The sequence below is a fragment of the Centroberyx gerrardi genome, chromosome 13 (assembly GCF_048128805.1).
Source record: "Centroberyx gerrardi isolate f3 chromosome 13, fCenGer3.hap1.cur.20231027, whole genome shotgun sequence".
Taxonomy (NCBI): domain Eukaryota; kingdom Metazoa; phylum Chordata; class Actinopteri; order Beryciformes; family Berycidae; genus Centroberyx; species Centroberyx gerrardi.
In genome coordinates this window covers 14,408,649-14,433,875 of record NC_136009.1, presented here as the reverse complement: position 1 = coordinate 14,433,875, position 25,227 = coordinate 14,408,649, and the positions used below count along the sequence as shown (strand labels likewise).

At 43.7% G+C, this 25,227-nt stretch overlaps 2 protein-coding genes across 2 annotated transcripts; both read left to right on the top strand.

The window, feature by feature from the left end:
- Nucleotides 1–276: 276 nt before the first annotated feature.
- On the top strand, nt 277–1,956 carry ccl20a.3 (chemokine (C-C motif) ligand 20a, duplicate 3). The gene is made up of 4 exons (XM_071926920.2): nt 277–411; nt 617–725; nt 857–931; nt 1,060–1,956. Exons 1-4 carry the CDS (start codon nt 336–338, stop codon nt 1,100–1,102), a joined length of 303 nt encoding a protein of 100 aa, XP_071783021.1. The 5' UTR covers nt 277–335; the 3' UTR covers nt 1,103–1,956.
- Nucleotides 1,957–21,147: 19,191 nt separating this feature from the next.
- On the top strand, nt 21,148–24,623 carry ticam1 (TIR domain containing adaptor molecule 1). The gene is made up of 2 exons (XM_071926886.2): nt 21,148–21,415; nt 21,713–24,623. Exon 2 carries the CDS (start codon nt 21,832–21,834, stop codon nt 23,644–23,646), a length of 1,815 nt encoding a protein of 604 aa, XP_071782987.2. The 5' UTR covers nt 21,148–21,415; nt 21,713–21,831; the 3' UTR covers nt 23,647–24,623.
- Nucleotides 24,624–25,227: the final 604 nt, after the last annotated feature.

The window sequence follows — 25,227 nt, the reverse complement described above, 5'->3', positions numbered from 1 at the left end:
TCTACACACGCAGATAAACATCATTCATCTTATTGGGGATGTTCATGAATAACAATAAACATTACAGCCTCTGTCTATTACTTCTCCCTCCAATCACTGAAAGGTGTTCCCTTTTTCTTTCACAGGGGAAAGCAAGGGGGGAAATTTGTAGTGGTGCAATAGTTGTTCTGGCGTGGGTACGAAAAACCCCATGTGCCTGGCTAGAAGTTTCCTGCCTCTGTAATGAATATATAAGCCTGCAGTGATGAGCAGCTTCTCACCACAGCCTCTACAGCTCCTCCTGAGAGACAACACAGCTCAGCTCAAAGACAACTGCCGCCGACACAGAAGAAGACATGGTCCAAATCAGAGCTACAGAGATGGCACTCATGCTGCTGGCCATTGGTCTGTTGGTCGCACACACAACTGCAGGTACACACCGAGTTTACTCTCTCACTCTCTCTTTCTCTGTCTGTCTGCCTTTCTCTCTCTCTATATGTGCTGTTTTGTTTCTTCTTTATTGCATTTACGCAATTTCCTCTACTATATCTATTTGTCTACAAATCTCTTGATGGACTTCTCTCTCTCTCTCTCTCTCTAATAATCTAATCAGATTGTCTTTTCTCTCGTTTCACAGCACGTCATGAATGCTGTCGAAGTTACAGTAAGGGCAGAATACCATTTCGTGCCATCAAGGGCTACTCAGTCCAGACTGATACAGAGATGTGTCACATCAGTGCCATCATGTGAGTATACAGCTTTGGGATGATGTTCGGCTTCTGTTCCTCAACCAGAGAATGATGCATAAGACATAACGCCAGTGCTTATTATGAACATATATACTTATATTTATTTATTTCCTTTTTTTATTTTATAGTTTCCACACAAGAAAAGGAAAAGCATGCACAAATCCTGCTTTGGACTGGGTGATGGAGTATGTCAATCTTTTAAGGTGAGATTCCTAGCAAAGAAATCATTCAAACATAACTAGTCTGTTCACAGTCACTTAGCAATGCTGCAAGCTGTGACATATAGCAGCAACAAAAGTTAAAATAATGACTTCTTATATCATTATTACAGGAATAAAGCACAAATGGTTCACAACAAGACCTCCAAGGCCTAATGAAGTTATGCCGGTTACTGAGGAGGGGCAGCAGACACGACTACAGCGAGTCAACATGCAGTTTCACATCTTCTATCTGTCTCCACTCTGTCTGTGACCCAGCAACCAATGAGAATCCATTACTGTGCAATCCAGTGGCAAATTCTGTCTGCATTTGGTTGACCAAAACACTGTTAATAGAAAAAAATGTTTTGCTTCGCAATAAGGGTATGAGCTCAGTTGTAAGAGCCTTAAATAATATAGTTATTTTCATATTATTTGTTTGTATAAGATGTTGTTTATATAAAATGTTTTATATATATGTATAAATTGCAGCAATAAATTTGTGTTGAAAAATAATACTTTCTCCAATCACTGAATTTGTGGGCTTAAAGTTGGGGAACAATGGATAGCAGTATGCAAGTGAATCATCATATGAATCAAAGGTGGTAATAGGCTTCCTTATCATATTGACAACACTGTCACATGTGTATTGTTGTCTTTATACAGTAGCACTGCACGTAGCACAGCATGCACATGTCCACTCCCCTGACAGCATACCGTCGCTTATCTTTACTACCCTGCTTATCTTCTCATGGAGAGAAATTCCAGCTCTGGAACTTTTGCGATCCACGATCATGACCCAGCAAACAGAAAAACAGGATCTAGTGAAAGTCCACTGACATCAGCAGGAGGAAGTCACTGGAGCTTCTTATTTGAAGGAAGTAGAAATACAGGTGGACCCACAGGCTGCTAACACTGATATAGAAAGTATACTAGGGTAAGGCTTTGTTTTATTTATAGTTCATAGCACAGATGTCTGCTATTAATATCTATTATACCATGGAGAATGGGTAGTTCTTTCTTTCTTGTAGAAATAGAGTTAAAATCATAAAATAATGAAGCTGTACTGTGAAAAATAAATAATGACCTGGCTACTGTGTGTTTTCCTCTCATTATTTTATTCCGTGATCACAGAATGATCTCTTTCAGATTCTCTTTCCCTAGAATACATGTAGGCAAATATTTGAACACTAGGTGGAGGTAGTATCACTTCAAAGATGAAGTGCAGTAAGATAACATTTTAGCAACTCTGTTACTGTTTTGTTACTGTTACTCTTTTATTGGGCTTGTCATTTTAATATTATTTGTAATATAAAAACGAATATATACTATATTTATAATTATATACTAATACGTTTGTCCCTCAGTGTGGCAGTGTTCAATGCTAGAGCACATGCAGGATGAGGGCTTCAGCTGCAACTCCATGCCATTTCCTTCATCCTTAGCATCTTCATGTGTCCACATCATGGGTGGATTTCAGGGCTTTGAAAAGTGGTTTCCTGAATTTACTTTTATCATGAGAGATGTGCCTCGGTTTCAATCCCTGGCCATCAACTATAACTGTTGGCAACACCGACAAAGCTGAACAAACTGAGCGTTTTCTCCAGTTGCACGAATCCATCCCAAATGACAGTCCAGAGCCACGCTCCCAGCCACTATTACATCACCATCGCTGTTCTGCACGACTGCACAGAGTGCTTTTCTATGAATAATACAGAGAGACTGGGGAGGCAGGGAGACGGACATGGGGCTTGGTTACTAAATGACAGAGAGAGTACATGCTGTTAGAAATGGAGCGATGTAGACTATGGAAAGATGGAGTTGAGGAGGAGAGGAACTGGAAGAGGGACATTCTGCAGGGAAGCATTGTCGAGCCACGGTCCACGCTGAAGTAGCAGGAGAAACATCTTCAATATGAGCTCAGCTATTCACAAACCAAATAATCACACCAGACTCTAGTGCTTGGGTTTTGACGTACTTTATTGAGTTTATTTAATCAGTCATAAAATCTCTCCGCTTCATGTATTTCAGGTATATCTACTGTGCGAGTTATATGAATCACTGATAGAGGAAACAATATTAGAGAGTCACCACAGAAGGGTCTAATGAAGGAGAGAGAAATACCAATAGCATGGCTGGTCCCAGACTGTCTGAAGGAAGACAAGGTTACAGACTGCGTTCTCCCACTGGGGAACAGGCATTAGTATAGAAGGAAATAACATATTGCACTCTGAGATAGCCAGACAGGTCCTCTATCACCGCGTGCACACACACACACACACACACACACACACACAGGCAGGCAGGCAGGCAGCCAGACAGTCTCTCATGAAACTCAAACGCAGATAATGAGACAGCAGCCTCAGTCAGAAAGGTGAAAACGATCTACTTTCTGAATTTGGAAATTGCTTGAATTGGATGCAGAGTGGCACAATTGCAGCAGCACCAGGAAAAAGATTATACAAAGTACATTCACAACTACACAATACATTTTGTCGCTGTTATAATCGCTCTCCCTCTTTTCCCTATTTTGTCTCCCTTGGTCTGCTTCTCTTTGTCACTCCCGCGAACAGACAGACACACACAGTTAACACACAGTTAACTGAGCACACTATATAATTAGACAAACAAAAAAGAGAGGGATGAAACATCTAAAGGAGAAGAGACTCCAAATGATTACACATTCACTCCGCTTCCTTCCCCCTTGCTGCACACATAACCGCCAATTAGAGGAGAGGAGAGGAGGATGAGGACAAGCAAGCAGCCAGAAGTCTATTTGTGTCTCTATCTCTCTCTTTCTCTCTTCCCCTGAAGACTCCCAGAGCCGGGGAGGGAGGAAGAGAGGAGAAAATAGAAGTGAAAAACAAGAGCTATATAAATAAAGAAATCAGAGCGTTTCACATCCGGTTGGCTTATTGGCTGAGACGTGAGTCAGGCAGATCTGGGCCACAGTTGCACTCATTGTTCAGTGAGCTTTTCCACACAGTCCAACCCAGCGACAGCAATGAATGTTGATTGTGACCTTTGGTCCTTGTGGTACAGTGGAAACAGTGTGCATGTATGTGAGCATGTGTGTGTGTGTGTTTCTGTCTACGTTTTCTGGATTTTCGTGCGCCCACTTGCCTTTTGTCCATCACAGCAGAGTGCTTTCTGATCATTTCTGGTGACGTCAGAGCGAGCCACGGGGCACAGTCAACGGTCGATGGTTTTTATGTGATCCATACCAAACTCACCGACAGCGTTGAATGTTCACCGAGGCAAGCAGGGGAGTGGGTGTGATCGTGAGCCGAGCTGACAGACGAGGCTGAGGGCTTAGAGGAGGGAGGACAGTCAGTCAGTCAGTCAGTCAGTCAGTCAGGCAGGCAGGCAGGCAGGCAGGCAGGGGGACAGAGACACAACCGAGGATGTCAGTCAAACCACAGAGGTCGGGTCGCACAGCAGAGGGACATAATGATACCGGACAGTGACAGAATGAGTCCACTGTCCACAGGGCAAGGATGCACTGCTGAAGTTGTACTGGTTATGTTGTACACAGCTACGGGCACAAAGCACATCTGATAAACAATGCTGGGCTAAACTGGAATACAAACTGAGAAGATCCGTTTGCCGTCACTTCCTCCATCAGAGGTTCTTGAAGTTGAACTTCAATTTTCTGGTTTAATATCGGCCATAACAGCATCTGAAACACAGATGAAGAGGAAGTGGTTTTAGCATTGTATATTGTACAGTATTATTGTTCGGTGGTTAGTATAGGTCGATACAGTATACAACCTAGCCAGATAAATTCTACCATAAAACTGCTGTAAAATGAATGCTGTACTATTCTATTGCAGCCGTGGCAGCAGCCTCCCTGTGTTTTTGCATTGCTTGGGAGCTTTATTACAATATTACTTATGATATCTAACGCGGGGAACAATGCTTCGATGTCCTACTGTGCAGCCAAGCTTTTATAGGCAGCCTTCGCCCGGCCACAGACTGAGTGCTCCCATTGTCAGAAGCAGGGCGCTGCTGGGGGACAAACAACCACTGACAGTGTCACTCCCCGCTGCGCAGATCCAGGGTGACGTCAGGACGGTAAGCGCTGATCTATGGTCATTCATCGCCCTATTTCGGCGCTGATGTCATTCAGCGCGCTAGCCTGCATCCATTACTCTGCCGGGCGGGGAGGCCGACGTCAAGCTACCATGCTAACACGCTCACGACAATGGAGGACTGATGCATCATGCTAATGCTGCTATAATTCAGAAACTCATACATAATAGACAATTTGATGTCTAGCAAGTGTGCTGGGTCTTGGAAAAATTGCCCCTGCATTCTCTCATGTCATCCTCTCCTCTATCAGTATACAAATTCATTTTTACAATCAAAGATAAATCGATGCATGGATGCTAGGTAGTCCGGTATCTAATATTATAGGTAATTATTTGTATTTGCTTAGTAAATAAAAATACATAAACATAAAATGCCATAAACCGAGAAAAATAAAATGAAGAAGACTGCTGGCAGAGCGTTTGAGCTTTTGAGAGCTTTTTCAGCACAGATAAGACACCAAATTCATAAGCCATATTACATCTTCCCCACTCCATCACAGCCACGCACACGCACACACACACACACACACACACACACACCCTTACTCACACCTCACCCCACAATGAGACCTAAAATGAAAAATAGGCGGAGGGGTTAAGGGAGAGGAGAAAAGGGGGCTTTGCCATGGCAACCCCAGTGTCAGCCAGGCATTTCTTCTTAATCCCCCCCAGTTCAATGTCGCGCCCTCTGAGGGACCCCCTCTCTACAGCTGAATATTTCTTTTGTGTGGAGGGACTCTGTGTGTGAGTGTGTGTGTGTGAGTGTGTGTTTGAGGGAGGGAGGGATCAAGGAGGGGTGCAGGGGGATCGGGGTTAGGGGGGAGATCATAGCTAACCCAGTTTGAATGAGGGGCCAGGCTGCAGGCCACAGAGTCTCAACATTACACAGGGGGTACAAACCAGAGATCAGATCACACACAGACACACATACATACACACACACACACATACACACATTTAAACACTGTGTTGATGGAGGGAGATAATCTTTTGAAATAGCAGATAATTACACCATATGGCAAACAGCCGGGCCTTTCCTCTCCGAAAGCCAATCACCGAACGAACCCCACACTTTATTTTCTACCGTGAAACTCTCCTGGTCTCTCGGTCCGCCTGTACAGGCCGCTCTACATCACTGACAAAAGCGGTTTTGGAGGAGTGGGTGGGGAGAGGCGTCAGCTGCTAGACAAAATAAAAAAGGCTCTATTTGTTCCCGACAATAAACGTCCCCATCTTGGAGCGCCTCCACAGCTGCAGTCAGATAGGCTTTCATTTCTAACTGCAGGGGAATAGAGAGCGATCTCTCCTTCCTGTACTGTATGTCGCTTTTTAGTCTGCATGATGAACGACGGCCGAATGAAATTCAGGGGGTTTAGTGTCATCCTTCTGTGATGCCGCTCCTCCAAGATACTCAACAAAAAAAATAAGAACGTGTCACATGGTGAGTCTTCGCCAGTAGAGAAATTACTGCCACTTGTACTGTGCGATTTATGAAGACGTCTTTTTATGTACTTTTGTGGGTGTCGGATATATTGATATTGATATATACCTGATACTGAAAGGATCTTCATGGAGGCACAAAAGTCAGCTTCAAGAGGCACACTGTGATCACCTACAGAGAGGAGACAGAGACAATAATAATAACATATGAGCACAAAACGGTGAGACATTTACCCCGTGAGGTAAGAGGCACATGATTGATTTTTACATTGCAGAGAAACAATAGAAGCGGCACCGGCAGGCTTGTCTGGGAATCTGAAAATCTATACTCAAATTTACAATCAATTTGATTTTCACTGGAAAGTTTCCTGAACAAAAGAAAAAAAAGATCAATGTCCAGTGCATCCGCCGGAAATCCCAAAATGCGCTTCCCCCGAGGCGGAGCAATGAAGAAGGTGGAGGAAGTGCCAGTGGTGTGTCTCTGGGGTGGTCTGATGTGGCCGTGGGCAAGGCTTTAATGTAGCTGCGTGTCCACTGCAGTGTGTACTGTACATTCATTCATAATGACTAACAGACCTGCAGTCTGCCTGTAGGGGCCTCACACGCCACTCCATGCCTACACACATATGCTCCACTTTAATGGCAGCCTTCAGACTTTATTGGAAGTGTTCTGCGCTGTTCCAAAAAAATATATATATATAACCGGGATTTTTCGTGGCGGGTGAAAAATATGGCTCAACTTCATCAACATTCAGCAAAATGAAAAGTAATAAACTTCAATGGCTGTCGTCATGATGTGGTCTCCAAATACATAGTCTTCTACATTTGTCCGCTTACACTGAGGCTCTACTGTGTTCTCATTGGCCTGAGACTTGACCCTGTGAGCTGGACTGATTATATACTGTGGTCATTAAAGTCAATTTACAATATGTACAGTAATCACTGTTTGGCTCGGAGTGATGGTTCACTACCTCCTAAAGATCTGAGCTTCCGCAACATCTGGCTATGGTATTACATGCGACATAGGCCATTCCGCTACTTTTAAAACCGCTATAACTGTCCCACTATTATTACTGCCAAGCAAGCCTTCAATGCAACTACTTAAATATGTAACATAATTTGATTCTGAAGTCACACACTTCTTTGCAGCTTCTAGCTAGTGTAATTTCTGCTTCTCCTGCTCAGCCTTTGCAGTCTTTCTCCTGTGTGGCAGATCTTTCTCACCTCCCTTCCATCTCTCCGTCTCTCTGGAGCAAACTGCTAAAACAACGGAAGAAAAATATCAACTCCTCCCTCGCCACCCCCGAGATGCGAAACATCTATTTTCAACTCGATGCATCAGCTCGAAGCTGTGCGAGGCTGTGAAAAGCAGCTTCACTCGTGCGCCTCGTTCAGGGAGCAATCAAGTGAAACTGTCGATACCTGATAGGAGAACGAACGTTAAAAGAGAACAGCAAAAGTGCTCCATGCCAGTCCAGTCTATTAGAGAGCAAAGGGCACATTGTAACGCAAAGTGTAGTCCGTTCAACAAGTGCAAAGACATAAACCAAAAACAAAGAGACCGAGCTAGTGCCTTGGGTCTGATTGGCGGGGTGGGGTCGTGGGTTGACCCCGGCCTTTTTTAACCCCGAGGAATGTTGTCGTGCTGGTGCGTGTATTGTTCCTGCCTCCCCGAGGAGCGGCCAGCCATGCCTCAGACGATTGTGAATGCTGAATGTTCCCGAGGGCTTCCCCACTCTCCCAATCCCCTTCTTTCTCCCCTAATCCTTTCTTTTCTACTCCTCATCCTCGGACTTTAACAAACAAAAGGTATCAACAGGTCTGAGAGCGGGCTGTTGTCTTCGGTCTGAAGTGCGCGTCCACACAGAAAGGCCGCTATACGGGTGCCAGGCCGACTCTCTCCGTTGACCTAAATGACCGGCAAAGATGCAGTAAAAGGCTTCTAGGAAGACTATGCTCAAGAGAAACCTGCCTTGCTTCATCACTCATCAAATAAAACCCCTCTTTTTACCGGTCCACCTTCCAGATCTAAGAGCTGTCTGTATCTTCAGGCAGTCTGTGCGTCTGGCTCTGGAGGAAGTCACCAGCAGCAGAATAAGACTGACAGATGAGAGGGCCAGACAGACAATTACTGACCAGGTATGTCCTTTATACCCACCTAAGGCTGGTCAGAGGAAATGGAGGAATTTATGATGTCATAAAAAAGTGCCAGAAGAGAAGTGCCTGAGAACAGGTTGTCTCTGGAGCTGGGGCCATAAAAGACTCCTGTGGTTTCCCCTCCCTCCCCCTGGCTACCGCCCTAGATGATAACACTGCACTAAGTGCCACTGGGTTAGAGCAGACAGAGACATGCAGCAGACACACACTGCAGACTACTGGAGGTGCATAAATCAACAAAGAGAATTGCATACATGTAATACTTGGTAACATCTTGGTAACAACTTGCAATATTCTGTGCCAATCATTAAAAAGAAAAAATTTCATTTCATTAACCCAAAAGGCATGTTCTACAGAATTCCTCTTAGCCTCATTGGTGGGACTGGACTTCTTAAAAAAAAAACACAAAAAAAATCACTTACATGCTATTTCTTTGGTCCATTTGCAGGTGCTTCCCCCTCTCCATTTCTAACCACCTCATTACAGTTTAAACCACAACAAAAACAAAGCTAAACTCAGGGAACATCTTTAACAAGAGAAGCACCATCTGTGGGCCTAATCTAAGCAGGTGGAAGGCAGAAAACATTTGCATGTCTACTGAAACTTTCTATGTAGCCCTTTTCTCTTTGCATGCACACACACACACACACACACACACACACACACATCTATATGTACACAGCACAGCCCTCCAGACACATACAGACAGACACACACTCCCGGGTCTTGTTAAAAAAAAAAAAGAAAAGGAAGAGAGAAGGTGGTTATTTGCTCTACAACCTCACTAAGAAGGTTTCCCATTGTAAAAAGGAGTGGCTGCACAGCCCCGTTTCCTTTCATCCTTCTCCTCCAGGCGCACTGCCTTTGTCTCACAGAGGATGGAACAACCGGCCTCCCGGCTACGCTACAGCGGTCAAATACCTGGGAACTACCAGTGGCCTGGTGGGAAAAACAACAAGAGGAGGAGGAGGAAGAGAGAGAGGAGGGGGAAGAAGGTGCGAGTGTCAATCTGACGAGCAGCGAGACTGGCCAGCTGAGGAGGAAGAGCCTGTTAAATAAAACCTGTTATTAAATCTTAAAAAAGGAAGAGAGGGGGGAAGAAGTTGTGCAAAGCTGCTGAAAGCCATGGACACCTGGTGGCAAACTATACTTAAAAAAAGATATTAAAGCTTGTGAAAATGAATTAATTTGTTATGTATAATTTCCCAAACGTGAAACATCATTTCTCATTTCTTTTCCTCCCAGTTTCAGTGCACTTCTCTTTTTCCCTTTTTAAAAGGTACTTAAAGCACAATTAAGAACTTTGAGGTTAAGGAGGGCAGGTCTGACATTCTTCTATTTTTTCTTCTTTCTTTTTTTTCTCCCCTTCCATTTCTGCACCTTCCTGCCAGCTCAGCAGAATGAGAGCAGTTCCTGTTACGGGGAACTGTATAGGGGTGAAGTGAGTTTAAGTCTTCCCCAAACCGACCACAGCCGGCTGAATGTAAAGCTTTACGTTCCAGTCCACACAGCCTGCCTTGGCAACCAGTCCTCACTGTCACACCTCATAAAGCGTAGCTCGGGCTGTGGGGTTGTATTTTAAGTCAGGGGGAAAGATAAGGCAAAATGAGGACAAATGAGAAGAAAATAAGAACGCAACCATTCAAGTGATTGAAGAGAAAAAGAGAAAAGCCCACAACAAAAGCCCTTTAACTAAAACTCCAATGGCAAACCTCCAGTATATTGAATTGTAATTTGACTATAAGAAAAATAAACTTCAAGGACAAGTTGCAGCAGGAAACATAAGAAGGTGAAAATGCCATTAAGGGATTGTTGAGATCATAATCCTCTCTTCATTTCTGGTTTTCCTTAGCTGTTGAGAAGGAAGTGAGGACCCACAAGTTTATTTTCAAATAGTCCACAAAGAATGCCTGTCATTTCCTGGCGTTCCCCACTTCCATATGAAAGCCCCCTTTCCTTTAGGAACAATGGGAAAGATTCCAAAATTTCCATGGGGAATTTCTTGTATGGCGATACAATAGACATCTCGTTGTGACAGAATGGAGACAGGCTGTTTCTTTCAGCTCCAACAAGATCTGGACTAATGCTGTGTTTTTGTCTAACAACTAGTATGCTTCATGATTAAAGGAACCACAACAGCTGTACTGTCTCATAAATGAGCTCAGAATGAAGTCTAATGGCAGACCTGAATCTGTCTCTGACAACCTACTGGCAAATCTGTTTTATCTCCTAGGATGTTGCTAACGTACAGTGCAAACCTCTAGATAAAAGGGGCTTTTGAAGCATTAGGCAGTTTGGACAGATGTGTGACTTAAGACTTTGTTAAGTATAGCACATAGTTCGGCAGAGTACAAGGCATGGGGAGTGGTTAAAATCAAAGAATTTGGGAGAGCAGATGTTCTAGTTTTAACAGGCTTGGTTTGACCAGGTGAGAAGAAAGAGAGAGAGAGAGAGAGAGATGTGGGAGAGAGCAGAAGGCGGCTGTCTAATGATTGTGAAGTTGCCCTAACCCCTTAATCAGTGTTTACTGATCCAGAACCTTACCTGTGACACCGATAACCCAAGGAAATTATTTCGGAGGCTTGTGTATACATACACACACACACACACGCACACAGACACGCATGCATACACACACGGTCACACATGAGGCACAAGGGTTTGTCAATTAACTGAAAGAGTGCGTTTGATTCTGAAGTGAAAAGAGTTCAAATGTCACATGCTGCCGAACAGGCCAATCCGCTCTTGAAAGTCCCTTGTCTAGCCACGGGCTAGACAGAGGTCAGAGGTCATCCACTCATCTAGATAGGCAGTATGCCATTACCTAACCTTTCCATTTACCCACCAGCACAAGTACACACACACACACACACACATATGGACACCAATTCCTGCCTCTGTAACATCAGACGATCCCATTCAGACCAAAATGTTACCTTTGACTGGATCAACCCAAAGTGTATCAGCTAAAAAATCTATTATTATAAGATTGGACTGCACTGTTATAAAACTGGTTCTCCCAGCATTCTTGGCTTTGGATCCAAAGCTGTTTTATAAAGTCTGAGGTGGTGAAAAAAATAAATAAATAAACAAAGCACACTCATTACCTCTATTTCTGGGGATATGGTGCATCATCCACTAGGGACCTATGCTTTTTATGTCTTCCAGATGACTCAGAAATAATGAATGAAGAAGATTTTGCATATTGTATTTCAGTGATTGAATGGAATAATGAGGAAGAAGCGAGTGTAGTAGCGTGTTCCTTCCTCTTCGTGTGAGTGTTCAGTGGTTGTTGGTTTGCACGGGCATGTCAGGTAAGGAACTGGGTGCCTGGGAGTCATGTGACGGTAGGAGAAGGGAGAAGGGACTCCCTGATCCTAGCAGCACGGCATTGTCGCTGAAAGCAAAAACTATAGAAGATTCTTTTTTGTCCGAAATCTTTTCTAAACACTATGTAACTGTGAAAAACAACAGTGATCCGTGGTTAAGGGCCTCTCTGTTGTGATAGCAGGTTTCTCCTCTACATAATTGCAGGGTGCAGCTGATGAAACTCGTCACGTGTGAGAGCGGGTAGCACAGGAATGATGATCACAGTTCCAGCAGAAGATAAGGAGGCCAACATGCAGCCAGGCCGCTCCCCACATGGCAGGAAGTCGGTGGCTTTACTCCATTCACTCATTCCACTCTGATAGCCCACTGAGAGCAATTTCACCTTGAAAACTAAATTAAAGCCCAACAACAGACACGCGCACAGACGTACGCCGCTCTTCATCGTGAGTGAGCAGGAGGTTGCTGCTTATTCTCTCCATGGCGGACAAAGCTAAAGTGAATTATGTGTAACTCGGCCCTGAGAGAGGGACGGAAGTAAGGATATCACAGCTGATCATATCAGGGCCTATCAGTACCCTTCACTCACTCTGTTGCCCCCTGTCTCTCTCTCTCTCTCTCTCTCTCTCTCTCTCTCTCTCTCTCTCTCTCTCTCTCTCTCTCTTTCTCTCTCAAAGATAACCTGGACTAACACTTGAAACAGCCAGTTCCACTGAATTATGTAAAAAACAATTAATTGCAAGCAGTCAAATACTACTTCCTTACCAAAGTACTAGGTAAATATTTGTTTTTCAAGAGGGGGCCCTTATGCATTTTTTCCATTAAATTTAGGACCCCCTATACAGTCCATAGCCATTAAAATGTTGTGCTGCACTAAGCGTCTAGACCTACTATATCCAGATGGCAGAAGAATTTATGGAGACTGCCTCATTAACCTTAAGGCACTTTAGTGCTTGGCACTGCACGCTGAGAGACTAAGCACGCAGTTTCTAAAGAGACCTCAAGAAAAAAAAAAAAACATCTCAGCTGCATTTCAGGAAGGCAATTGCTAAACTACCTGGAGGGTCAACACTCACTGAGGATGAACAGAGTGGCACAATATGAGCCTCAAAACTGAGTCTGAATTGCTTTTTATGACTGAAGTATGCTAATTTGGCCAGTGAGCATCCTCTCAAAATGCCCACCCTGAAAATGGTAGGCTAGCCGTTTCTGCCACATGCTGGAGGCCCAAATTCCGTGAGGAAGTCAGATGCGCCAAGACTATTTCCGAGAATTCAGGATGCGCAAGAAGCTTGCCATGTGGACTTGCACTATTTCCAATTTCCAATTACATTCGAAAACATGCTAGCCATGGTTTATCGTTCATTGTACCTCTTCAAGACAGCATAAAATGTTTTAATTGTACCAGTTTGTGCCAGTGCGTATTCATATTTTCGGTCATGCGTTACGCACGCATCCACACAGGCGGATCACATCATGAGTCACGGCTTCGAGCAAGACGGGTGGGGGCCGTGAATGATCGCTGTCTGTTTTTCTGCTCTTCAGGTGTCTCAGTCTGAGTCTCTGGACCAGGAGGGGTGGTGTAATGTCGATACAATGACAGATGGTCCAGACAAAGCCGGTGCGCATTGTTCAGCTGAAAAATAATAGCCACCATTTATCAGTGTTCGCCGACTTTCAGGCCCATTAGGAATAAGCGACTGTCTGGAGAGTGAAATGAATCAAAGTTATATTGTTTGGGTGTTGGGGAGGCATCTACTGAGATTCTTTTGGATCCCGCTGGGTGTTTAAACATGTCGTTAAAACTTTCCATGCTATAGAAATCTGTAGAAATACACAGAGCGTCGATGTATCCTGCAAGCATAACCTAAAGCATAAAAGTTGAAGTGTGCAAAAATCGGCACTTCAGCTGGCACAGACTGCTCGGGGATCACGTTTTCCTCGGGCCACACGAATATGCCCCTTACGAAATGAGCTATGAAAGACATCCTTTTTTCCACTGGCATGTTGAACAAATTCACATGCGCTGATTTGGAGACATGTGCAGCCGCCTATTACTAGAGCCGGAGCGCCGGGTCCAGACCTCAGAACATTGTCACAGAGTTTCGCATTCATTCATTTTTTTTTTTTTTTTCAAACCATGTGCATATTCAGCAGAAAATTCACGCTTTCCTCAAAATAAATCTATACATATAAATATACATATCAAGGAAAACAGAGTTCAAAAGCATCAACTTAACCTAATTAGTACTCACATCGACTAATAATAATTTTCCTCGACCTATTGCATCAGATTGCACAGATTCTATTGAGAAAAGATTAAAACACAAAACACTGAATCTATACATGCTCGCTATTTTGTTTTACAGTTTATACATTTTACACGGTGGCATACTTACAAAAAAAATTCGATTGCAACCTCCTGCTCGCCAAACAGCAGGCTTCACTGTCCTGACGAGGCGGACTGATGTGTTAGGAGCGATTTCTTGAAGTCTGCCACAGTGGCATTTTCACTCTCATCACTTCCATCCAAGGCCAACTCCACACTGAGCGCCTCCCGGTCTCCGATCCACAGCCTACGTCTGTTTGAGAGGCAGAAGGGAGGGCATCCGGTTTACATGGATCACCGGGAGCGCCGGGATTGGCTCCGAGGAGATAGCTTGATAAAATGCGCGCTTCCCATTGGACGATAAGGCGGCGGGGAGGGGGCACGTCGTGTATTATTCAGGAGAAGTCGGGTGGGGAGTGGAGGAGGATACTTGGGGCAAGCGGCATATGCAGACAATGCCCTGTGTCTCTCTGATGTTTCTGTTTTCATTGGTGTATTCATTGACTTAAACACTGCAATGTCGAAGTCAATGAATATAGTATGGTTTCAAATAATCTGTTCATTTTGGTAAGAATCCAATTTGAGGATTCAAGTTGCACTCTTGTTTCCCCACATGAAAAAATCACTATAATATTCCTACAGAGTGTCTGCAGCACTCTATAGTGTTTATAATGGCCTTATTGCATTTAATATCTCCTATGGCATCACTTTAATATTCTCATAATATTCCTAAAGGGAAAGCCGCTGTGGTATAGTGTCCTCCTACAATTTATGGGATTACTATATTTCTTTTTTGTAAGGGTAAATTTGATAGACATGAAATATGCTGCATGGACTACTCAGTTTGAAGGGACCAACTATAAATAAATCAACCATTCTTTTAGTAGATCATACCTTGAGAAAGTCTGTGTGTGCTTGTGCATGTCTCTGTGTGTGTATGTGAGTGTGTCTCTGCGCGCATGTGTGAAGTGTGTGAGTCTGCGTGTGCCTCTGTGTGTGTGTCAGTGTGTGTGTGTGTGTGTGTGTGTGTGTGTGTGTGTTCCTCTGCCCCTGCTGTATGTAGGCTACGAGAAAGCTAGAACTGCAGAATTTTCCACACAGGAGTAGGGAGGAAATGGTGCATGGATAATTCCCTCTTCAGATCCTCTGGTACTCGGAGAGTACTCAGCTGAATCAATACTGCTCAAAGCTTTCTCATGTTCCCCTTCTCACATCAGTGCTACTGTGGGGAGGCAGTAGACTACCAGAGGAGTGCAGGTCAGTCCGTTTTAGCAGGCGTTTTCTAGAGAAGATGCTTTGAATGAAATCGTCCAACACCCTCCTGTAGGCGTAATTACAATACTATATCACCCCTGACACATCGGCCTCCCCCTCATCGACACACACACACACAGACACACACACACACGCATGCACGCGCACACACACACACGGATTCACATCCATAATACAGAATGTGAGGTGTTAACCTGCATACTGAGCTAGTGTGTGAGCAGACAGAGAAATCCTAATAACCACAGCGGGGGCTCTACTCTGACCGGTAGCCATGGTGATTGAACACATTTCTCCACACAGCAGAAAGGCAGTCTGTCTGTGCTGCACCACACAGGCCTTTATTACGGCCAGGCCCGTGGACTGGAAGGAAGGAAGCGCCAGGTGTAAGCTCACAGACATCCATTTAATTGTGACTCCAACTTTATGACTCTTAAGAGGTCGTCGACCGCAAATTAGCTCTTGTTGGGAACTGTACTTGTCTCCATTAAACTGATGAAATAGTGCGCACCCTGGTGAAGCAAGTCTCAACAAAGCAGCACATCATCTGATTATTGTGTGAATTGGAAGTCTAATTTGCATAACTGGTGGGAATAATGCTCTCAGAAGTAACACCTAGATTTATTCAGTCTAATTTCAAACATCCAAATGAGAGCAACAGCCTTGGCTAGATTTCCTCTAAGCTTGTAATCTCTCTTTCCTCTTAATGTAGCTGCAGCCTCAATCACAGTTTCAGAACGTTCACAGCTCTAACAGTTTGCGTGTTTATGTGTGTGTGTGAGTGTAACTGTTGTCACGCGAAAACCTCGTAACTCCAATTTTGGTGCTATTCGTGTTTTCATTTTAATTGAAGGATTACATGGTCCTCTATGGGTTTAGAAAATACTACAACCACTTCGGCTTATGAAACCCTTTCAACACCCATTTAAAAAACTCAAAAATTTATGGTGGTCGATCTGAAAACAAGGCTGTTTTGCCTTGTTCCCAAAAAGTTGACATTTTGGAGATAGGAGGTTTTCACCTGACAGCGACGAATAAAAGTGATAAATGTGTGTAGGCCTGTGTGTGTGCATCCATGCGTGTGTGAGCTAGATTGACGTACTTATTTACCCTCATTATGACCATATGTGTGTGATTTGGCCTCCTCTGTTCCTGGTCTCATCGCAAACGGAAAGTGTGTCTGATGTGCTACTGTAGATTTCCATGACGACGTATTAAGCCCAGGCTTAAACCATGGCTGTACCATACTGTGCCTAGTAAGAGTGACATCTCCCACTGCTTTAGTAATGAGTTGTCTAACATTCTGCCATCCTCTACAGATGGAGTAAACAGGCCACTCAACACTTCTGAGAATTATCTAGACGCAAACCATTCAAAGTTTTAGTTTTAGCAGTAACGCTTGAGAGAGTTTAACCTTTCATGCAAACCAGTGGATGCATTTATCCACAAGGTGATATGCAGATATCAAACATATTGGGTTATATCACACATGGGTAATTTGGGGACTTCCAGGGGTCCTGAGGAAGAGCGGCGGATATTAAATGTTAAGCTCAGATGTGTTCTTCTTGCCATAGCAATCAAGACCAATAGGTTTCCAGCCTCAAAATGGTAAGCAGCTATAAAATCTGGATTATCATTAGACACACACAGGTTTTGTTTACTTGATGGGTCAGAAAATCTTCATATAGCTGTTTTCTGGCGACTGTTCTCATGCAGCTAATTGCGATCCACAGTGTGAATGCCTTATCTCGCATCACGAACAGTATGGCAGAGTCCCCGCTAAGTCCGGACCACCTCTACCCGAGCCTCTGTACAACCCTACTATCATGCATGCCTCCTGTTGGCTTTCATTCTCTCGTGATGCCAGGAGCGAATTCTCCATCTCAATTAATCACTGAGTTTCTAATGGAATGCTTCCCTTCAGGATGGGGCCCATCACAGAGGGGGCTGTAGTCAGTGCTGTTGGTGAAGCCGCTCTGATTGCCTGAATACACTCCCAGCTTTGGAGTCACTGCAGATGTCTGCTAATTGTGGTGATTATGGTGAACGGAGGGGGGTAGGAATATGTAATGAATTTCCCATTGCTTTCATGCCTCACATCCTTTGGTTATGTGCATCTGCTGTACAAGCAGAACATCCGCAGGGTTTGGAGACAGACAAAAGTGACACGGGGATTGGGCATAGGCTTTTGGATGGGCAACTATTATAGCACCGAGTGTAGCCAAATTGGGTCCGTTTATTCTGTTGGTTCTGTTCATTTGTAATAAAATGCAAGCTTGGATTCCTCTCCTCTCCTCTCCTCTCCTCTACTCTCCTCTCCTCTCCTCTACTCTCTTCTAATCTTCTCTCGCTTCTCTTCCCCGCTCCTTTCCTCGCACTGCTCCTCCTTTTAAAATCTCTGACTGGGTGCACCACTTTAAGCTGTGGATGACACACAAAACAGCTTTTCTCATTGGCTAAAATCAGATCCAACTCACATTCATCCACAATGTATCTGTCACATGAAACTAGCTACAGACTCCAACACCAGACTTAAATGACATCTAAAATCCATTGTGAAGTGCTTTGTGAAAAACACGTCTCCTCAACAACATACCAAAAACCCTCTTTTCAGTTTGAAACAGGAGAAATGTATGTGGCTGTGGCATGGTGGTAAAATGATGCCTGTATGTAAATTGGGTACACAGATTAAGAGCCTATTAAATTGAGAGGATTATACATGCAACCTAAATTTCTTCATGTTCTGCTCAAAATAGTTATCATGCTACTCTGGACAATGAACCGGAACAAATCATATTCATACATTCAGCATATTAATGAAGTTAAATATCAGGCATTCTCTCTCCTCTTGCATAAAGTCTCTGCTGGAAGTGCAAACATGCCTGATTTATTGTGAATGTGCTTTTGCAAGGCTTGAGTTAGCTAATTCCTTTGGGGCAAGTGCCCTTCCTGTCACACTGATCAAAGAGGGTCTCTTGATATGAGCATAAACCGCTCCATGCCCCATCACCATCAATGTCTGTGCATGCGTGTGTGTTTGTGCGAGTGTGTGTGTGTGTGTTTGTGCGTGTAGAGGGGGGTTGTGCGTGTATCCATCCCCCATCACCAGAGGCTGTATTATGCATTGTTGTTGGCATGGCCTACATGCTCATCCAAGCATGGTCCAGTGTGGTACAGTACACACGTCTTCCCATCCCCACTCCTCTCCCCTGTCGTGTCCCCAGGCCTGCTTCATTTACCTTTGCTCCTGAATTAATGCTAGTTAACTGTCACATTAACTCAGATCTGTTGGCCCTTTTTGTCAACAACATAAACTAGCCTCAGTGTGTGACGGCCGGGGCTATTTTTGCTTTGATAAACAGCGCACGCATGAATTGAGCTTGACTGAATGTATGTGGGCTAGCTACAGCAGCAACCATCCATACCCTTTACTCTTATCTGCTTACTCGCAGTAATTGAACACTGTTGCACAAGACACTGATGCTGCTTTTGTTGTGCATCTTCTCAACACAACTGCAGTGAAACGCAGGGCTGTGAAGTCCTGTCAGTGGCTTCATGGAAAATACTAGACTTCCCATGAGTTTGTGCTGTGTGCAGTTGGGGCCGTAGCGCAGGTGTTTCATTCAGCGTTTCAATAGAGGCCTATGTGCGGGCATGGACGTCCGATTCAATGAGTGCACGGCCTTGTATCCGTGTGCGTCTTCACATGTACATGTGTGTGAGGCATATATTTGCCCGCCAGAAGTGAGTGTGTTAAATTCTCTTAGCATGTGTGACGAATCAAGTGGCTGGGAAAAGAGCAGTGCGTCCCGTGGTCTCTCTCTCTCTCACATACTGAATTCTAAAGAGGCTGAATATCGATCTGCCAAGGTCTCAATTCTTCTTTCCCTCTACCCCTATCTCCCTGTCTTATCTATCTGGCTTTGTATCTCTTTCTATCTACCTCTCTGGCTTTGTATTTCTCTCTTTATTTCTCGTTCATTTTGAATAGGCATGATGCAGAATGTGTGAGAGAGACGGAGCGAACGGGCGAGACAGATAAAGAAAGAGAGCATCCCCCACTCGTACGTCTTTCATCCTAATCCGTAGTCTCTGTCCAAGAAAGGGCCTCCTTTTCACTTGTCTGCCCTAAAGCCTCTTATATGTGACCCTTCTGTGTCTCCCTCAGGGCTCTCTCCCACGCCCAGAAAGCACACACACACACACACACACACACTCACACACACACACACAATTATGCTTATTAGTTTATAGCAATCAACACAGTAAGACGACAGTTTCACATGCGCGAGTGTGTGAGTGTCTCTCTCTGTGTAGAAACGGTGTAATAATTCACCCAAAAAAATAAGCATAAGTCAGAATGCATTTGTTCCAAACACCATTACAGAAATTGTACAATGCGAGGGTTTGCAGAACTGACAGAGCTTCTTACTCTTGCTATATGTTTTGCCTGAAGGTGAAGGCAAATTTACCGCAAGGCTGACTAACACAGCTGCTGGGAGAGCATGTCTCTTGTTAAAAGAAGTGACCCCAATAAAGATGGACGTTTGGAAGTCAGTTACGTAACCGACTGTGAGGATGATCCCGCGGCTGTGTAGCTGTGTGTGTGTGTGTGTGTGTTTGTGCGAGTGAGAGAGTTTTCATGTTTGGGGCCGGATATGTGTATATGTCTGTGCGTGTGTGTGTGTGTGTGTGTGTGTGTGTGTGTGTGTGTGTGTGTGTGTGTGTGTGGAGAGGGGAGGTGGGGGGGCATGTGTCGGCATGTGAGTGTGTATAAGAAAATGAACATGCTCTGCATCCTATCATGGCTTCTATTTAAGAGCAGTTGGTTAGCTGGCATGCTGTGCTGTTAGCTGTGGATGGGATGATGATTAAACAACAGAGCTGTGGTTTGGGTAGCATGCACATTATAGCTCAATACTTTGAAAAGAAGCATACATTGGCAGTACCCATGTTACAATAGTTGTATGTATGGAAGCCATAGAAACCACACTTCCTATAGAGTTACTGTAATCTCTCAGAAGTGGTCATACAGCAAACATATCAAACTGCACCCAGACTGCAGTAAGAACAGAGAGGCTCTATGTGTGCACTGTGTTGAGGGATTTGAAGTTGGCCTGCGCTCTGCTCTGCCTGGTGTGACCCCACCCCTGGTAAATACAGGGTTGGAGGTTTCCTCCATGGTTAAAAATACACTTGCTTCTCAGCAGAAAGGGAAAAAATCCAGAATTCCTCTCCCTTCTGTGCCTATTGTGTATAAGGAGGTAAAGATTTCCTTTACGATGTTATAATAAGATGTTCCAAGATTTTCAGATGTAAGTCATATAACACTCTATCACACCAGTATGCTGCAAAGTATTATATGTTTGAGGAGTCAGTGATTGTTTGTCAGATTAGCAAAGCTGTTAAAACTCAAAACTTACTATCCTTGACAAAGTGTCAATGCTGGTAAATACTTTATACATTATGAAAAGCATCTGTTAAAGATGGCATAACTTATATAGGAATGTGTGGAGAAGTGTTTGTTATTCATGATTTTTTTTCTCTCTCCTTGTGCCTTTTGTCCCTCATGAGTTCCCATACTTCACTACCTGTTACATCATCAGCAGACGGTTTACAAAAGTGTTGCAGGGCAGACACAGGCCTATAACCGCCAAGCACATGGTTATTGACCTACTTGATTCCAAAGGTATGACAAGACTTACCGCACCCAATGGCCTTCTGGCTGGTAGAGTCAAACTTTGTAGCAAGAGCTTCCTGCGCAGCGGAGAGGATTCTCCACTGGTTGTGCTGAACTGGAAGAAAGCCATACTCAGTAACTTCCTTATATGAGCTGGAAACACAGATAAGATTAACTGTCATGGCTCCATGCCGGTGAGTATTTCTTATCCATTTTTTTTTTGTTTTAGTATCAGGAACATCATAAAGTTGAATTTGTTCTAACATTGCTTAAAGATTCATAAATATGTACAGGTCTTATCTAGTTTACTGCTGCCATTACAATACAAGTTTGGTTTCTCAAGCTCTATGTGGGCTACTTACTCAGACAAGTTGCCTATGATCAGTGACGCACCGTTTAAGCAGTGTACAAAAAATACAAGTTACATTATGACCGTACGTGTTCACAGTATAAGTTCTGACTTTGTTGTTTTTATCTCTTTGGTGTACCAGATGAAGAAACACAAGGTCCATGAAATTATGCAGCACAAGTCCTTGAGGAAATGAGACGATGTTGGAAAATCAGATGTGACCACATAGAACTGGAGAAGTAGCATCAAGTAAAATTGAAAATGGATGAAAAGGAGCCTGAAAGACAGGGGACTGGATTGAGAGATGTCTTTAGGATTTTAGCGAATTTACCACAGGAGCGACTGTTAAGCCTGCTATTCCAGCTGGGCGGGACCCCTGCAGAGGATATCATACACGCCTTGTGTCTCATCTTTCTCCAGAGAGGGGCAGAGGCCCTGAACAAACTCCAGGCGCTGAAGGACAACTACCTTGCTAACCATCTGGCTGAAAAATGGCACATAAGTGGGGGCAAGCTGGAGGACTTTGGAGTTAAGTGTGGTCATGTGCAAGAGTTTACAGTAGAAACATTGGCAGAATTGGCCAGAATTTTCAAAGTACTGTCCGAGCAGAGGCTGTGTGATCCACCTCTGAGAGATTTGGCATATCAGAGAGCCCTTTCCAGTGACAACCATAAAACAGGGGATCATAAGCCTCTAGAATACACATGTATAGATCAGCTGAGAGAAGAGGCTAAAGTCGTGTGTGGGCCAAAATTTGCAGAGTGGATGTGTTTCTCCAAGGAACTTCGATCGGGGTCTTACCGTGATCCTCGCAGGGGCCTGGACACAGGGAACACAGCTTTAAAACCGTCTCTGTCTCAGGATCGATCAGAGAGCACTCACAGTCCGCCTAGCTCATTACATGTTAGCTCCTCCATAGCCTCATATCCCACCCATCTAGAAATAAGTATACCCCCAACGGACACATTTGAAGGGGACAAAATTACTCCAGAAACATCAGATCACCCCCTTCCATGCAGTGCCAGTGCCCTGCCCCTTGTTAAATATGAAGTGAAAAATGCTGCTGCTCCATCTAACTCATCTAAGGAACCTCCGCTGGAATCCAATGCAGAGAGAGTCTCAAAGACAGACACTCGTAGCTTTGCAACATCAGCAGCAGAGCGCAGTAAGTCGGATGGTCATATCGCACCAAATCAGCCTCCGAACCAAACCACAGTACCAACCACTGAACCAAAAGTGGCAGCACCTACTGCAGCAAACATGTTTCCACCTCAGACAAATGTTCCAGCAGAGATGCATAAAGGGAAAGGTGCAGAAGAAGAGGAAGAGGCGACATTTTACTCATTTGTTATCCTGCATGCACCAGAGGATGAAGATATGGCTGAGAGCATGAAGGAAAAACTGGAGTCTATTGTTGTAGGTGAAGGGGCGACTTTCTCTGAGGAATTTGCCATCCCTGGCAAGAGCACTCTAAAGTGTGTGGAGGACGCTATCAACAACTCGGCCTATATCATCCTGCTGCTCACCCGCAACTTCAACACTCGCCTGCTGGAGGTGGAGACAGACTCGGCCCTCATCAGCTCCATAAATAACATAGAAAAGCGCGACACTGTCATCCCCCTGCTGCCACAGGAGAACCGCATGCCCAGAGATAACATGCCCATAGTTCTGCAGACACTAGTTCCACTGCAAGAGAACAAGGCCTTCGACAAAAGAATAAAAAAGGCGTTATTGCCAGCAAAAATTGAATATCAGAGGAGCGTGTGGGCTGAGAAGCAGAGAGTGAAAGAGCAGGTAAGGAGACAGCAAAGACTAAAACTTATGAACAAGCGTCAGGAGCAGTTCAACCGTGAGCATAGGAAAGCAGAATTGCTAGAGCAGGAGAGACGTTTAATGGAACTAAAACTTAGTATGTCACCACACCCGGTCGGTGATGATGGCAGGGTTTGGTGTCCACCACAATCAAACATCCATATTGAAAATGCTCAGTACATCATGATTGGTAATGACTCTCAAATGACTGTGGACTTGGGTGGAGCTGACAAAGACACTTTTGTTTACAGCCAGGAGAAATAATACAATTGTAATTTTTTTTTTTTTTTTTTTTCTTCATATGACTTGTTTGAGCTTTAATTTATGTCTACAAAATGTGGAGAGAAATGTTCATGTTTTCCCAACACTACAATGTCACAGCTGTAACAACTGCTCCTGGATATTCACTGCAAATTGTTTTAAAATCATCATATATACATTTCTTGATGGAAGACATTTCCAATAAAGATGTTGTAAAAAGAGTAATCAAGTAGTAAAACACTGATTTGAGAAGCTACTGCAGAGTAGGTCCATTTGGCAGAGACAGCAGGGATTAAGTCTTCTACCGCTGCTGAACATTTTAGGTGAATATTTAGCTGAGGACTGCCATCTACTGACCAATAAGGTGATGTCTATTTCCTGACCTCATTGGCTGTATGAACCCACTATGGGCACTAGGGAGCAATGCTGACACACAATGCTGATACATCGTCCTCCACAGGATCTGGTGAAGTGCAGTGTCACCCAGTCAGGTTTCCTCAGCAGGGCTACTGTTCTGGTATCTGAGGACTATGATGTTCAGTAAAATGTGAAGTGTAGTGTTTCACAGAAGGTTGTTAATTTTTGCACGATTGTATATATGGTGCAGGTGTGATCCATTGGGTATAATTAGTGTAACAGTGATTTTCGATCCAAGTCTCTGTTTTGGTGCTCTCAAATTAAGAAAGTTGTGCAGTCCTGTTTCCACCAGTTGATCTCAAAAAGGTGATCCATACTTTTATATTATCTCTGCAATTCTCAGTCAAAACTCTCTCTCTTGTCTGCTGTTAGCACATGCAGCAAGATTAGATTAATTGCTATCATCTTCTCTTTTATTATTATTTTAGTATCTGTTAAATTTATCACACTGTTTTTTTGTTTTGGTTGTTGTTATTGTTCTCTTTGTCTGGTGATCTGTGAAGCACTTTGTAACTTTGTTTCAAAAAGTTCTCTATAAATAAAGTGTATTATTATTATTATTATTAATGTTACAGTAATCCCATTTAGATTTAGGAGCATGACACTATGGCTGAATCTGTATTCTGATCTCTGCATGGTTGCAGATGTGTAAAAGGCTGTATGTGTGTATGTGTGTATGCATGTGTGTGTGCTGGCTTGCTTTCCACTTAATGTCATTTTCTGCAACTGATCGTTCTGCGTTCAACACTGACTGAAAGTAAGTACAGAAATTAAGAAATAAACAGTGGTGTGTAATGATGAAAAGCTTAAGAGAGAAACAACATTTAAGACATAATTAGACAGTTTATGAAACACTTGAAACACTATGAAACAGTTTCATGGCTTGTAACTCAAAATCTGCAGTTGTCATTGTTTGCAGTCCCTGCCAACAGGTCGGCTTTGTATTTCGCTTTTGTTGTTAATAGTTTACCTGTGTTGACTCCCTGCAGTATATCCTGTAGAATAGTCTAAACCACAATTTCTGTCATGTTCAAATAAAGTAAAATATGAAAACTGTTCAAATACAACAGCAGAACACAAGGAATAAAGGATGAACTGGAGGGAAAAGCCCTTTAACTATTGGTAACAAACAGACAAACCAACTGCTGAATTAATGCATAAAAACAC

Bases quoted from the DNA above. Each gene is read 5' to 3' on its own strand.
- ccl20a.3 (XM_071926920.2), top strand. From the start codon at position 336: ATGGTCCAAATCAGAGCTACAGAGATGGCACTCATGCTGCTGGCCATT. The intron at 412-616 runs GTACACACCGAG...CTCGTTTCACAG, and splicing joins GGTCGCACACACAACTGCAG to CACGTCATGAATGCTGTCGA. The intron at 726-856 runs GTGAGTATACAG...TTTATTTTATAG, and splicing joins TGTCACATCAGTGCCATCAT to TTTCCACACAAGAAAAGGAA.
- ticam1 (XM_071926886.2), top strand. From the start codon at position 21,832: ATGGATGAAAAGGAGCCTGAAAGACAGGGGACTGGATTGAGAGATGTC.